The 15,374-nt window shown below is 43.3% G+C and overlaps 1 protein-coding gene across 1 annotated transcript in view; it reads right to left on the reverse strand.

The window, feature by feature from the left end:
* Positions 1 to 13,711, reverse strand: part of TACC1 (transforming acidic coiled-coil containing protein 1) — a 161,939-nt gene extending 148,228 nt beyond the window's left edge. The window contains exon 1 of the mRNA XM_040346247.1: positions 13,552 to 13,711. Coding sequence (XP_040202181.1) covers positions 13,552 to 13,622 — 71 coding nt within the window. The 5' untranslated portion in view covers positions 13,623 to 13,711. The remainder of the gene's footprint in view (positions 1 to 13,551) is intronic.
* Between the last annotated feature and the right edge of the window lie 1,663 nt (positions 13,712 to 15,374).

Genomic DNA, 15,374 nt, shown 5'->3' on the forward strand with positions numbered 1-15,374 from the left:
CGGCAATCTGCCACCTGCAGCTTCAATCGCTCGCCAGTTTTGAGCAGATGAATGATTAAAATTGCGAGGAAAACTGATCATAACCATCGCAATGAGAGTTAAAAAGTATTTTTTTATTGAATTCCGCACAAATTTTTAATGTTGGGATGTTTAAACACAAAGAGCAATCTAAACCGAGAGGGCCCAATTGCTGCAAACCATTCGACTTTCAGTCACAATTTCAGTCACAATTTCAGTCACAATTTCAGTCAGACGTTGTAAGTAAAACATAAAAAACTACCAGGGCCAGTGTGCACCTCACCAGAACATTGCTACACACTAAACTTTACTTTATAGATAGTCAGTGCTGACATCTCCAGGGACATGGAACTTCCAGGGACAATCTCTAAGCCCAGAGATAGAGACAACATTACACTATATTTGTCAAAAGTATTGGGACGCCTGCCTTTACAAACACATGAACTTTAATGGCATCCCAGGTGACTCCCCTCACACCAAGGCGTTTTTTTCATGCTATTTGCAGAAACGCAAGACTGTGGGGCAGATCCACAAAGAAATTACGCCGGCGTATCTCTTGATACGCTGCGTAATTTTAAATACGTATCGGCCTAAACTGAGGGAATTTTTTTTTTATTTTATATATTTTTGGGGGATATTTATTATAGTAAAAAGTAAAAAATATTGTTTTTTTCTCAAAATTGTCGCTCTATTTTTGTTTATAGCGCAAAAAATAAAAACCGCCGAAGGTGATCAAATACCACCAAAAGAAAGCTCTATTTGTGGGGAAAAAAGAACGTCAATTTTGTTTTGGTACCACGTCGCACGACCGCGCAATTGTCAGTTAAAGCGACGCAGTGCCGAATCGCAAAAAGGGGCCTGGTCTACCTTCTGGAGCTGAAGTGGTTAATTATAATATTTTACCTGTAGGCTATTTGGACCCCTGGGGGCCTGGCAGGAAAAACTCCCAGTTTGCAATCCCCACGTCCTGCTAGGAAGTTAAAATGATGTGGCAACTGCAGATCAAACAGAGGCAGCTTTTAAAGCAGAGGTTTAGTTCCACATTAAGTTTCCATATAGGAAGTTTACTTGTCTATAAATCAAAGATGAATTCCCAAACATCTCCAATGCAATCAATAAACCCCGTGTGCATCTTCACCCTGATGAGTGGAAGAATATTCATTCTACTTTTAAAGGAAAACCTGAATGCTCTTAACCACTTCAGCCCCGGACCATTATGCAGGTAAAGGACCAGGCCCCTTTTTGCGATTCGGCACTGCGTCGCTTTAACTGACAATTGCGCGGTCGTGCGACGTGGCTCCCAAACAAAATTGATGTCCTTTTTTTCCCACAAATAGAGCTTTCTTTTGGTGATATTTGATCACCTCTGTGGTTTTTATTTTTTGCGCTATAAACAAAAATAGAATGACAATTTAAAAAAGAAATCATAATTTTTAACTTTTTGCTATAATAAATATCCCCCAAAAATATATATATTTATATATAAAAAAAATGTTTTCCTCAGTTTAGGCCGATACGTATTCTTCTACATATTTTTGGTAAAAAAAAAATCGCAATAAGCTTTATTGATTTTTTTTTTTAGCAAAAGTTATAGCGCCTACAAAATAGGGCATAGTTTTATGGCATGCTTATTAATAATTTTTTTTTTTTACTAGTAATGGCGGCGATCTTTTTTCGTGACTGCGACATTATGGCGGACACATCGGACACTTTTGACACATTTTTGGGACCATTGTCATTTTCACAGCGAAAAGTGCTATAAAAATGCACTGATTACTGTGAAAATTACGATGGCAGTGAAGGGGTTAACCTGTAGGGGGGCGTTAAGTGTGACCTAATTTGTGTTTCTTACTGTAGGGGGGCGTGGCTGGGCGTGTGACGTCACTGATCGTCGTTCGCTATGACAGGGAACAGGCTCACTAGGAAGCACGGGGTGGGAGAGGTCTGTGTACACTCACCTCTCCTCGTTCTTCCTCTCTGTGACCCAATAGCGGGACACCGGCGGTGATCGGGTCCGCGGACGTGGTCACCGAGCACAGGACCGGGTCGCGAGCGTGCCGCCGGCAGCGTGCTCGCGACCCACGGCTGGGCTTCTTAAAGGGGACGTACATGTACATCCATATGCCCAGCCGTGCCATTCTGCCGACGTAAATAGTCGTGCGGCGGTCCTTAAGGGGTTAATGTTGCTCTTTGGATCGAAGTTTGAACACTAAAAACCAATCAATTAAATGACACTTTATATTTCTTTGTTTCCAACAATCCATGACATCACCCTCCATCATTTGAAAGTCAAATGTCACTGTTGTCAGCCATCAATGCAAATTGTTCACTGCGGTGTGATGAAAGCCAATTCACAACAAGTTATTACTTTCTGTTGGACTTGAAAACTTGAACTGAATGGTGACCTACGATGACATTTATAATTTACTTCAACTCAAAGTCCGCAGAGATATCACTGGGCCAGCCTGTGTGTGTGCCAGCTGTGTCACCACTGCCCAGGGCTTCAGAGCACAAGACGCGGCTTCTATCAGAGAACCAATTGTATTCTGTATTAGATTACAACGTCTGCTCGGGTATTTCCATCCTGTCAATTAGAATGCACCATTGTTAGGAGTCAAGGGCAGCTGCTGGTACGCAGATCCCAAAATAACACCTATATACGCTGCTGCAGCTAATCCGTGACCGAAAGTGTCCACTTTGTGTGCAATTCCTGCTTTCTCACCTACAAGGTAATAAAGTGAGAGGACTTTTGGCTCCTATATGAGGTCAGGCACTGATGTTGGATGAGAAGGCCTGGCTCGCAGTCTCTGATCTTATTCGCCCCAAAGGTGTAGGGTAGGGTTGAGGTCAGGACTCTGTGCAGGCCAGTCAAGTTCCTCCACCCCAAATTCGCTCATCCATGTCTTTATGGATCTTGCTTTGTGCACTGGTCCAAAATCATCTGGTGGAGGGGGGATTATGGTGTGGGGTTGTTATTCAGGGGTTGGGCTTGGCCTTACTTCACTTCCAGTCATGGGAACTCTTAAAGCGGAGCTCTGCTGTAAAAAAAACATATTAAAAGCCAGCAGCTGCTGACTTTTAACCACTTGATTACCGAGCCTGTTTTTCAGATTTGGTGTTTACGAGACTAAAACAGTTTTTTTTGCTAAAAAATTACTTAAAACCCCCAAACATTATATATATATATTTTTCTAACACCCTAGAGAATAAAATGGCAGTCATTGCAATACTTTTTGTCACACCGTATTTGCGCAACGGTCTTACAAGCGCACTTTTTTGGGGAAAAAAACACTTTTTTGAATTAAAAAATAAGACAACAATAAATTTTGCCCAATTTTTTTATATATTGTGAAAGATAATGTTATGCCGAGTAAAATGATACCCAACATGTCATGCTTAAAAATTGCGCCCGCTCGTGGCATGGCGTCAAACTTTTACCCTTAAAAATCTCGATAGGCGACGTTTAAAAAATTCTACAGGTTGCATTTTTTGAGTTACAGAGGAGGTCTAGGGCTAGAATTATTGCTCTCGCTCCAACGATCGCGGCAATACCTCACTTGTGTGGTTTGAACACCGTTTTCATATGCGGGCGCTACTCACGTTTGCGTTCGCTTCTGTGCGCGAGCTCGTCGGGACGGGGCGTTTTAAAAAAAAAAAAATTTTGTTTTCTTATTTATTTTTATTTAGTTTATCATTTTTTTACACTGAAATAAAAATAAAAAAAATTATCACTTTTATTCCTATTACAAGGAATGTAAACATCCCTTGTAATAGAAAAAAGCATGACAGGTACTCTTAGGCCCCGTACACACGGCCGAGGAACTCGACGTGCAAAGCACGTCGAGTTCCTCGTCGAGTTTTGGGATTAAGCCGCCGAGGAGCTCGGCGGGCCGCCTTCTCCCATAGAACAACGAGAAAATAGAGAACATGTTCTCTATTTTCTCGTCGAGCTCCTCGGCGGCTCCATCGAGCCAAAACTGTACAGACGACAGAGTTTCTCGGCAGAATCCGGGTTTTGACCGAGTTTCTCGGTGAATTCTGCCGAGAAACTCTGTCGTGTGTACGGGGCCTTAAATATGAGATCTGGGGTCAAAAAGACCTCAGATCTCATATTTTTTTTTTTTTTAAACTGTCATTTTTTCAAATGACAAAAAAAAAAATGTTGCTTTAAGACGCTGGGCGGGACTGACGTTTTGACGTCACTTCCGCCCAGCAGAGCTATGGGGACGGGTGAAGGAAATTTTTCCCTCACTCACAACCCCAGTCAACAGCCGAACGGTCCCGATCGCCTCCGCCCCTCTCCCGCCACCGATAACGGCGATCTCGCGGCGAATCCGCCGCGGAGACCACCGTTATCGTTTACAGGACCGTTGGCACTAAAGATGGATACCTCGGTTGTGGCAGCAGCTGCTGCCGTTACCGAGATATCCATCTTTAAAAACAGGACGTATTTTGACTATGGGCCAGTAACCAAGTTTATATAGGGACACTTACCCGTCCTGGACTCCAGCGACGTCGGCAGCAGAATATGAGCAATTGGTCGTCACTCTGCTGCCCCCCACCGCCATCCTCGGTGAGGGAACCAGGAAGTGAAGCATTGCGGCTTCACTTCCTGGTTCTCTCACCGAGGATGGCGGTGGGGGTAGCAGAGTTACAGCGGAGCTCCGCTTTAAGAGTTCCCTCTTAAAGCCGCATTGCGGCTTCACTGCCCGGTTCCCAATGGCGCATGCGCGAGTCATGCTGCGCCATGCTCACTGTTCCCTGCTGTGTTCTGGGAGCTGTGTGTTTCCCAGAACATTGGGGACTGACGTTCTGCCCGCAGTCTACCCGCAGACTGTATGGCCGGAAGTGGGTGCAAATACCTGGTATCTGCACCCCCCCTCCCCCTGAAAGGTGCCAAACGAGACACCGGAGGGGGGGAGGGTTCCGATGAGCGGAAGTTCCACTTTAGCCGTGTTTTAAGGTGTCAGCATACCAAGACATTTTTTTAAATGTTATGTTCCTAATTTTGTGGGAAAAGTTTGGGGATGGCCCCTCCCTGGTCAAACATGACTGCGCACCAGAGCACATACCTCCCAACATTTTGAGATGGGAATGAGGGACACCTACTACCAAACGTATGTAGGCATAGGGCACGCCCCCCTGCCACACCCCCTTAAAGGAGAATTAACCCAAAAAAGTTAATTAAATCCACAAGGACTTTTTTTTACCACTGCTTTTCCTTTTATATTGGCTTTTACAATGTACAAATGCAGCAAATTAGAAATTGGATGAAAGGTTTAGTGCTGGGAAACACTTTTTGAAAGATAAAAAGTGCATTTTCTTTACATCTATATAGATCAGACAAACATGAGGGACAAATGAGGAGGAATGAGGGACAGATGGACATTCCTCCAAATCAGGGACAGTCCCTCATAATCAAGGACAGTTGGGAGCAATGTGCCTGACCTCACAAATGCGCTTCTGGAAGAATGGGCAAACATTCCCATAGACACCCCTAAACCTTGTGGACGGCCTTCCCAGAAGAGTTGGAGCTGGTATAGATGCAGAGGGTGGGCCAACTCAATATTGAACCCTACGGACTAAAGCCTCATACACACGATCGGATTTTCTACGGACAAAGCGTAGGACTTTTGTGCGAAGGGCATTGGCCAGGAACTTGTATTGCATACAAACGGCAAAGAATTATCGGCCAACAAACACTAAACTATGTGTTTTTTCAGCTCTTTTGCACCACCCGTTGAGCAACTTCTGCTAATGTTGTGTTATAGTGAGCATTGCTTTTGAGCATGCGCATTTGTACTTTGGAGTTTTGTCCGACGGACTTGTGTATACACAATCGCATAATCCGACAACACACATTGCTATCCAACATTTGTTGGCGGAAACTCCGACAACAATTGTCCGATGGAGCATACAAACGGTCGGATTTTCCGACAACAGCTTGTGATCACACAATTCCCATCGCATAATCCGATCTTGTGTATGAGGCTTCAAAAATAGAATCACTAAGACTCCTTTTACACTAGGGGCGCGACCACGTTCGCGGTAAAGCGCTGCTCATTTTACCCGCTTTTCCGGTGCTAAACCGCCCCAGTGTGAAAGGGGTTTAAGTTGGAAAAAGGATCACCCCCTTTCTAAAAATGACTTGTAAACTCAGTCAGGTGTAGCTAATCACCTTCTCAGTGGCACACAAAGCCATTAGACCTTCAACTGTGATCAGCTGTGGTCATTTTAAATAGCTCAGCATGAAAAGAGCTTTACTGGAGCTTTTCCATCCCTAGTAGTGCAACTGAAGTAAACAATCAACTACGGGTGAAAAGGCACTGTCACTGGGATCTAACGTTGTGGACAGGCATTAGTCAGGAGATGGAAACAGAAATATTTCAAATGCTTTATTAATGCCTGGAAGCACAGTGACGGCTATCATAGGCATGTGCAGGGCGTGCACACCGATTCCCCCTACTGCCAGGGTTTACACCCATGTTTGCCCCCCTGCCCTGCAATGCTGCTGGCTTCCCCCCTCTCCTCTCCCTCCGGATGCTGCAAGGGAAGTTTCAGGATGGAGAGCAGGGGAAGGGGCTATTAAATATGTAATTTTCCTTTTCTAAATGAACACAGTAAACACATTCGCTCACTGTGTCCATTCATTACTGAAGCATAGTAAACTGTGTTTACTGTGCTTCAGTTTGTGAATGAACTGGAAGCCACTCAGCACAGAGCACTTCCCATTCATTGTCAGGCGCAGCTTGTGTGTTTGAGCTTTAACCACTTAAGACCCGGACCTTTAGGCAGCTAAAGGACCCGGCCAGGTTTTGCGATTCGGCACTGCGTCGCTTTAACAGACAATTGCGCGGGCGTGTGACGTGGCTCCCAAACAAAATTGGCGTCCTTTTTTCCCCACAAATAGAGCTTTCTTTTGGTGGTATTTGATCACCTCTGCGGTTTTTATTTTTTGCGCTATAAACAAAAAATAGTCGACAATTTTGAAAAAAATTCAATATTTTTTACTTTTTGCTATAATAAATATCCCCCAAAAATATATCAAAAAACTTTTTTTTTCCTCAGTTTAGGCCGATACGTATTCTTCTACATATTCTTGGTAAAAAAAAATCGCAATAAGCGTTTATCGGTTGGTTTGCGCAAAATGTATAGCTTTTACAAATAGGGGATAGTTTTATTGCATTGTTATGAATTTTTTTTTTTTACTACTAATGGCGGTGATCAGCGATTTTTTTCGTGACTGCGACATTATGGCGGACACTTCGGACAATTTGGACACATTTTTGGGACCATTGTCATTTTCACAGCAAAAAATGCATTTAAAATGCATTGTTTACTGTGAAAATGCCAATTGCAGTTTGAGAGTTAACCACAAGGGGGCGCTGAAGTGGTTATGTATGACCTAATATTAGGGTGACCAGACATCCCCAGTTTCAGGGGACAGTCCCCAGATTGAGGACACTGTCCCCGGACCAAGTCTGTCCCTGGTTTTGTCCCCAGATTGGATTTAATAGGGGACTGGGGCAATTTCAAAGATAGTCAGTGCAGAATTAAAATAAAAAAATCTGAATTACACACCCCCGCTCCGCTGTGCCTACTAGCATAGAGCATAGGGGGGTTGTATTTTTGCCATTATCTGTGCCCCTTTCAGATGATCATGTGCCGGTCGGAGCGGAGGGAATATTTCTTCAGTTTCGGGCGCATGCCCATTCATCTTTGCTCGCTTGTTCTTCTGCCTTGGCTCAAATCCTGGCCAGCCACCTGCCTGTTTATCTCCTTGCCTTCCCTGGCGGAGTGATCTTCCTCCGCTCCCCATCCAGTAGTAGCCGGGGCCCGAAGAGTAAGACTTGAGAGGCTGTGAGGTGGGCGGCGACGGGCAGAGAGTCGCTGATTGTTGCCATTACTAGTAAAGAAAAAATATGTCCCCGGATTTCATATTAAAAAATCTGGTCACCTTACTAATATGTGTTTCTAACTGTAGGGGGGTGTGGCTGTAGGTGTGACGTCATCGATTGTGTATCCCTATAAAAGGGATCACACGATCGATGATGGCGCCAGAGTGAAGAACGGGGAAGCTGTGTTTACACACAGCTCTCCTCGTTCTGCAGCTCCGGGGACCGATCACGGGACTCCAGCGGCGATCGGGGCGCGCGCACGGGAATGTCCGTGACCGCCGGGTCCGGAGGACCCGGCGCATCACGGATCACGGTAAATCGCCGCTGATAGCGGCGGTTTACCACGTGATCGATCCGTCCAATGGCGGAGCGATCACTAGTAAACAAACCGGCATCATGTGATGACGCCGGTTCCTCCCTCCCCTCTCTGTATCGAACGGTACGGTGTGAGAGGAGAGGGGGGGGGAGAGAGCAGATGCAGCACGAGTGCTGTGGGCTGGATCTGTGACACATGCAGTCACAGATCCAGCCAGCCATCCATCCCTGCTCAGCCATCCCTGCCCCATACTGTGCAATACACAATACCAATACTGTGCAATACTCTGCAATACCCCACAATACTCTGCAATACCCCTCAATACCCTGCAACGTCGCCTATGGGGATTTTAAAGTAGTAGAAGTTTGGCGCCATTCCACGAGCGTGTGCAATTTTGAAGGGTGACATGTTGGGTATCTATTTACTCGGCGTAACTTCATCTTTCACATTTATGCAAAAGAATGAAGAAAAAATACTAAATTTGCTCAATCTTATAACAGAAACAAAGAAAAACTCTCTTTTTTTTACAGAATTTTCAGTATTTTTTCTCTTATAGCGCAAAAAATAAAAACCCAACGGTGATTAAATACCACCAAAAGAAAGCTCTATTTGTGTGAAAAAAAGGACGAAAATTTCATTTGGGTACAGTGTTGTATGACTGAGTAATTGTCATTCAAATTGTGAGAGCACCGAAAGCTGAAAATTGGTCTGGTATTAAGGGGGTTTACGTGCCCAGTGATCAAGTGGTTAAAAAAAAAAGTTTTGCCTTTATTTATAAGCCAAAGCAGACAAATGTTGATCCATCTATGAGCAGGCTGGTTATATTGAATGAATCTATTGATCGACGTCAGTACAACCAGCCTGTCTGTTTTTTTTCATACATCACTGCTGTTGGCTATAGTCGGCAGCAGTGATCATTGTATTCTGACAGAGGGGAAACCTCGAGCTGTTAGAATACAATAGTGCATGGACTTTCTTTCCTTCAGAGCTTGGTTGAAGGAAAACAAATTGCATAATGTATGACCAGCATGACACTTTAACTTGAATTATATTGATGAATGTTAAGGAAGTAATTATGGTTTCTGTAATAACTCCCGTTACTTAAAGTGTCATTAAAACCACATCATAAAAAACGATCAATAAATGGCGTATCACGTGCTGTTCATACTCAGTCACTATGAGATTCATTTTCTGTATTCTGCAAAAAACTTGGTCGATATCTCCACCGCTCAGCTATTATGCCAAGGAGCGGGAGGGAGGGGGGCGCCTTCCCCAGCTTGCCCGGGCTTACCCGTTCCACCGGGATGCTGGACGGACCAGCCAACACACCCGCCGGCTGGCCGTAGACCTGAATGAAGCCGGTATCGGCTTTGATCGGGTCTCAGATCTAGTAACCTGTCATCACTTCCGGTTTACTGAAGACTTAAAGTCGCCACATCTAAAAACATTACAGCATTCAAAACTGCCAAACGAGGCGTTTTAAATGATTTTAAATGCAAAGAAGGGATCTGGGGTCTTTTAGACCCCAGATCCCTCCATAAAGAGTACCTGTCACTGCCTATTACTGTCACAAGGGATGTTTACATTCCTTCTGACAGCAATAAAAATTATCAGATTTTTTTTTTAAAGAGACAATGTAAAAAACTAAATAAATAAATAAAATAAATACGATTTTTTTTTTAAAGCGCCCCGTCCCTCTGTGCTTACACGCATACATAAGTTACGCCCACAAAGGTAAACAGTGTTCAAATAACACGTGAGGTATCGCCGCGATCATTAGAGCGAGAGCAATGATTCTAGCACTAGACCTCCTCTGTAACTAAACTGGTAACCTGTAGAAATTGTCGACTATGGAGATTATTAAGTACCGTAGTTTATCGCCATTCCACGCGTGTGTGCAATTTTGAAGCGTATCTATTTACTCTGCGCAACATTATCTTACACATTATACAAAAAAATTGGGCTAACTTTATTGTTTTATTTTTTTTAATTCATGAAAGTGTCTTTTTTTCCCCAAAAAATGTGTTTGAAAGACCGCTACACAAATACCGTGTGACATAAAATATTGCAACGATCGCCATTTTTTTTCCTAGGGTCTCTGCTAAAATATATATATATATATATATATATATATATATATATATATATATATATATATATATATATATATATAATGGGGGTTCTAAGTAATTTTCTAGCAAAGAATACAGATTTTAACTTGTAAGCAACAAATGTCAGAAAAAAACGTAGGCACGAAAGGGTTAAAGCCCAGGTACGGCCTCAGCTCAGAAGGAGGGTGCACGTTTGCATCTTCACTTTGGACGCCAGAGGACCTTCTACTGACAGTATCCCAAAGTATAAAGTAGGAAATAGAAATCAATAATGAAATGTAAACAGACTACTCGCCATTATTAGGGAAGTGCTATACAGTAAAAGAACTCTAATGCAGCGTACACACGCTCGGAATGTCCGATAACAAATGTACGATGGAAGCTTTTGGTCGGAAATTGTCTAGGCCCCATCGGACATTTGTTTGGTTCTCAAATTTTCCGACAACAAAATCCGTTCTCGTAAATTACGATCGTGTATGTTCTGAATAAAGTACGAGAAGGAAGCGCTCGGTCTAGTAAAACTAACATACGTAATGGAGATAGCACATTCGTCACGCTGTAACGGACTGAAAAGCATGAGGCTGAAAAGCGCGAATTGTCTCTCACCTAAATTCTACAAACACGACTGGTATTGAACTTCCCTTTTCTAGTGCCATCGTACGTGTTGTACGCCACCACGTTCTTGGCGTTCGCAATTTCCGACAACATTAGTGTGACCGTGTATGCAAGACAAATGTGAGCAAACATCCGTCGGGAAAAAAATCCACGGTTTTGTTGTTGGAATGTCCGATCGTCTGTACTTGGCAAAAGGCTGGGCTCACACTAGAACATGTAGCGGTTCACAGCAGGAGTCCGGTGCATCTCCATTTCAGGTCCGATTTCAGCCCGAATATGGGCTGAATTTGCACATGAGATGGATCAAAAGACGCACAGGACCCTTGTGCAAATTCGCACCGGAGCCGCTCTGGAGGTGTGTAAACCGCGTCCATAGAAAGCCAGCCACACTCTCCTGACATGCGTGTGAACCCAGCCTAAAGGTCTTCAATATAACTGTATCGTGTGAAGGAATACTGAGACTCTTAGGCCGCGTACACATGATCGGTTAGACCGATGAGAACGGTCTGATGGGCCGCTTTTATCGGTCCAAACCGATCGTGTGTGGGCACCATCGGTTATTTATCCATCGGTGTGGTGTGTAGGCACGACTGACCATCAGTCAGCTTCATCGGTTAACCAATAAAAACGGTCCATCAGACCGTTTTCATCAGATTGACCGATCGTGTGTACAGGGCTATACAGTGCAGATAACTCATTATCAATGTATAGAGATACTCGTCATCATTATACAGAGCACAGTGCTTGTTATCAGTGTATAGAGATACTCGTCATCATTATACAGAGCACAGTGCTCATTATCAGTGTATAGGGATACTCGTCATCATTATACAGAGCACAGTGCTCATTATCAGTGTATAGAGATACTTGTCATCATTATACAGAGCACAGTGCTCATTATCAGTGTATAGAGATACTCGTCATCATTATACAGAGCACAGTGTTCATTATCAGTGTATAGAGATACTCCTCATCATTATACAGAGCACAGTGCTCATTATCAGTGTATAGACATACTTGTCATCATTATACAGAGCGCAGTGCTCATTATCAGTGTATAGAGATACTCATCATCATCATTATACAGAGCACAGTGTTCATTATCAGTGTATAGAGATACTCATCATCATCATTATACAGAGCACAGTGTTCATTATCAGTGTATAGAGATACTCGTCATCATTATACAGAGCACAGTGTTCATTATCAGTGTATAGAGATACTCCTCATCATTATACATAGCACAGTGTTCATTATCAGTGTATAGAGATACTCCTCATCATTATACATAGCACAGTGTTCATTATCAGTGTATAGAGATACTCGTCATCATTATACAGAGCGCAGTGCTCATTATCAGTGTATAGAGATACTCATCATCATTATACAGAGCACAGTGCTCATTATCAGTGTATAGAGATACTCATCATCATTATACAGAGCACAGTGCTCATTATCAGTGTATAGAGATACTCACCATCATTATACAGAGCACAGTGCTCATTATCAGTGTATAGAGATACTAATCATCATTATACAGAGCGCAGTGCTCATTATCAGTGTATAGAGATACCCATCATTATACAGAGCACAGTGCTCATTATCAGTGTATAGAGATACTCTTCATCATTATACAGAGCACAGTGCTCATTATCAGTGTATAGAGATACTCGTCATCATTATACAGAGCACAGTGCTCATTATCAGTGTATAGAGATACTCATCATCATTATACAGAGCACAGTGTTCATTATCAGTGTATAGAGATACTCGTCATCATTATACAGAGCGCAGTGCTCATTATCAGTGTATAGAGATACTCATCATCATTATACAGAGCACAGTGCTCATTATCAGTGTATAGAGATACTCATCATCATTATACAGAGCACAGTGCTCATTATCAGTGTATAGAGATACTCACCATCATTATACAGAGCACAGTGCTCATTATCAGTGTATAGAGATACTAATCATCATTATACAGAGCGCAGTGCTCATTATCAGTGTATAGAGATACCCATCATTATACAGAGCACAGTGCTCATTATCAGTGTATAGAGATACTCTTCATCATTATACAGAGCACAGTGCTCATTATCAGTGTATAGAGATACTCGTCATCATTATACAGAGCACAGTGCTCATTATCAGTGTATAGAGATACTCATCATCATTATACAGAGCACAGTGCTCATTATCAGTGTATAGAGATACTCATCATCATTATACAGAGCACAGTGTTCATTATCAGTGTATAGAGATACTCATCATCATTATACAGAGCGCAGTGCTCATTATCAGTGTATAGAGATACTCATCATCATGATCATTATAAAGTACACAGCGTTACTCATCCGTGACTTCATATAGCATGATTACACAGTGTCAGAGTTGCTGTCAGTGTACAGCGATACGCAGCGTTCTCACATCTGACTTTCTATTGGTGATCAGTGCACAGGGGGACTCAGCACCACTTGTTGGGAGTTGTACAGAAGTCTGGGTCCCTCTATACAGCTGTGCAGAGTATGAGAGAAGGGTGCAGCCTGGAAGTTTACAATGCAACGTAGTATACAAGAAGCTCCTTACTCACCCAGTGCATGGCGTCTCCTGCTGCTCCTTCTCAGGCTGACCCTTCCTCCGCTGGGACAAAACTGACCCCATAGTAATGTCACAGGGTGTCCCCAACCTCCGCTTCCCCTGGGCTTGCCTGAAGGGGATGGGAGCTGCAGTGATGAGTCCGCTGCATTGCAGGGAGGGTGAGGACACACTGCCAGCTACAGCACGCAGCCAATCACAGCCAATCCCTGCCCTAACCTGCCTGATTAACCCCTGGAGTGCTTTCTCATCATCTGTCACCAGGTGCACTGTCATCGTGTCACATCTACATACAACCTTCTCTCTGCTGTGCACCCAGAACACTGGTCTTTGCTTACAAATTCACATTTATATCTACAGTTTTTAAAGCAGTATTAAATCCAAAAGAAAACCTGGAATATATTGCAGATTACCAATCCTTAGATGTGATGGCTGCATTTGTTTTCTTTTTTTTTAAGCTTTTTTCCCTCTGTTTTTACTTGGTGATCTCACCAGTAACACACCTCCTGTATTACAGTACCCCCACTCTGGATGAAGGAGCACTGGTAGCACCTTTGGACAGCAGCATTGCCAGTCTGGGAGGAGGGGAGAGTTAGATGTACTAGCAGATTTAGATACACTAACAAGTTGAAGACAGACTCCAGCTAATACTTTTAAGCAGTCACAGCAATCTTTTTTTTCCTTTTGGAATAAAGGTTTTACATAAGAAAATAAAAGCTGATCATTGCAACAACCCCTGTCAGTGGTAAATAATTTGTTGCAACCCTCCAACTGCTACATCTGTAGGAGAGCTTGTTCTTTTAACCACTACCCGACGCAGGGTGGTTCTAAATCTTTAACTGGCCGTGTTTTTACGGCCTGCGCGCGCAGTCAGCGGCGCGGGCGCACACGCGTCCGGCGGCGGCGCGCGCGTGCTCGCCGCATCACTGAGATGCCGATGCAAGTGCTCGGCGGCTACAGGGACAAGACGTGGAGCTCTGTGTGTAAACACAGAGATCCACGTCCTATCAGGGGAGAGAGGAGACCGATCTGTGTCCCTTGTACATAGGGACATAGATCGGTCACCTCCCCCAGTCACCCCCCCTCCACACACAGTTAGAACACAATTCAGGGTACACATTTAACCCCTTCCTCACCCCCTAGTGTTAACCCCTTCAATGCCAGTCACAGTTATACAGTAATTAGTGCATATTTATAGCACTGATCGCTGTATAAATGTGAATGGCGCCCAAAATGCGTCAATAGTGTCAGATGTGTCCGCCATAATGTCGCAGTCACAAAAAAAATGCTGATCGCCGCCATTAGTAGTAAAAAAAAATAATAAAAAAAAATAATAATTCTGTCCCCTATTTTGTAAGCGCAATAACTTTTGCGCAAACCAGACGCTTCTTGCGATTTTTATTTTTTTATTTTTTTTACCAAAAATATGTAGAAGAATACGTATCGCCTAGACTGAGAAAAAAAATGTTTTTTTAAAAAAATTGGGCTATTTATTGCAGCAACAAGTAAGAAATATTGTTTTTTTTTTCAAAATTGTCGCTCTATTTTTGTTTATAGCGCAAAAAATAAAAACCGCAGAGGAGATCAAATACCACAAAAAAAAAGCTCTATTTGTGGGGAAAAAAGGACGTCAATTTTGTTTGTGAGCCACATCGCACGACCGCGCAATTGTCAGTTAAAGTGACGCAGTGCCACAAGGTGAAATTTCACCTGGTCAGGAAGGGGTATATGTGCCCAGTAAGGAAGTGGTTAAGAAACAATAGACATGGGCCCCACATCGAGTTCCTCGGCGTGTTCAGTCCTGGAGCCGCCGAGGAG

This window comes from Rana temporaria, chromosome 3 (genome assembly GCF_905171775.1).
Source record: "Rana temporaria chromosome 3, aRanTem1.1, whole genome shotgun sequence".
In the NCBI taxonomy this organism is placed as follows: domain Eukaryota; kingdom Metazoa; phylum Chordata; class Amphibia; order Anura; family Ranidae; genus Rana; species Rana temporaria.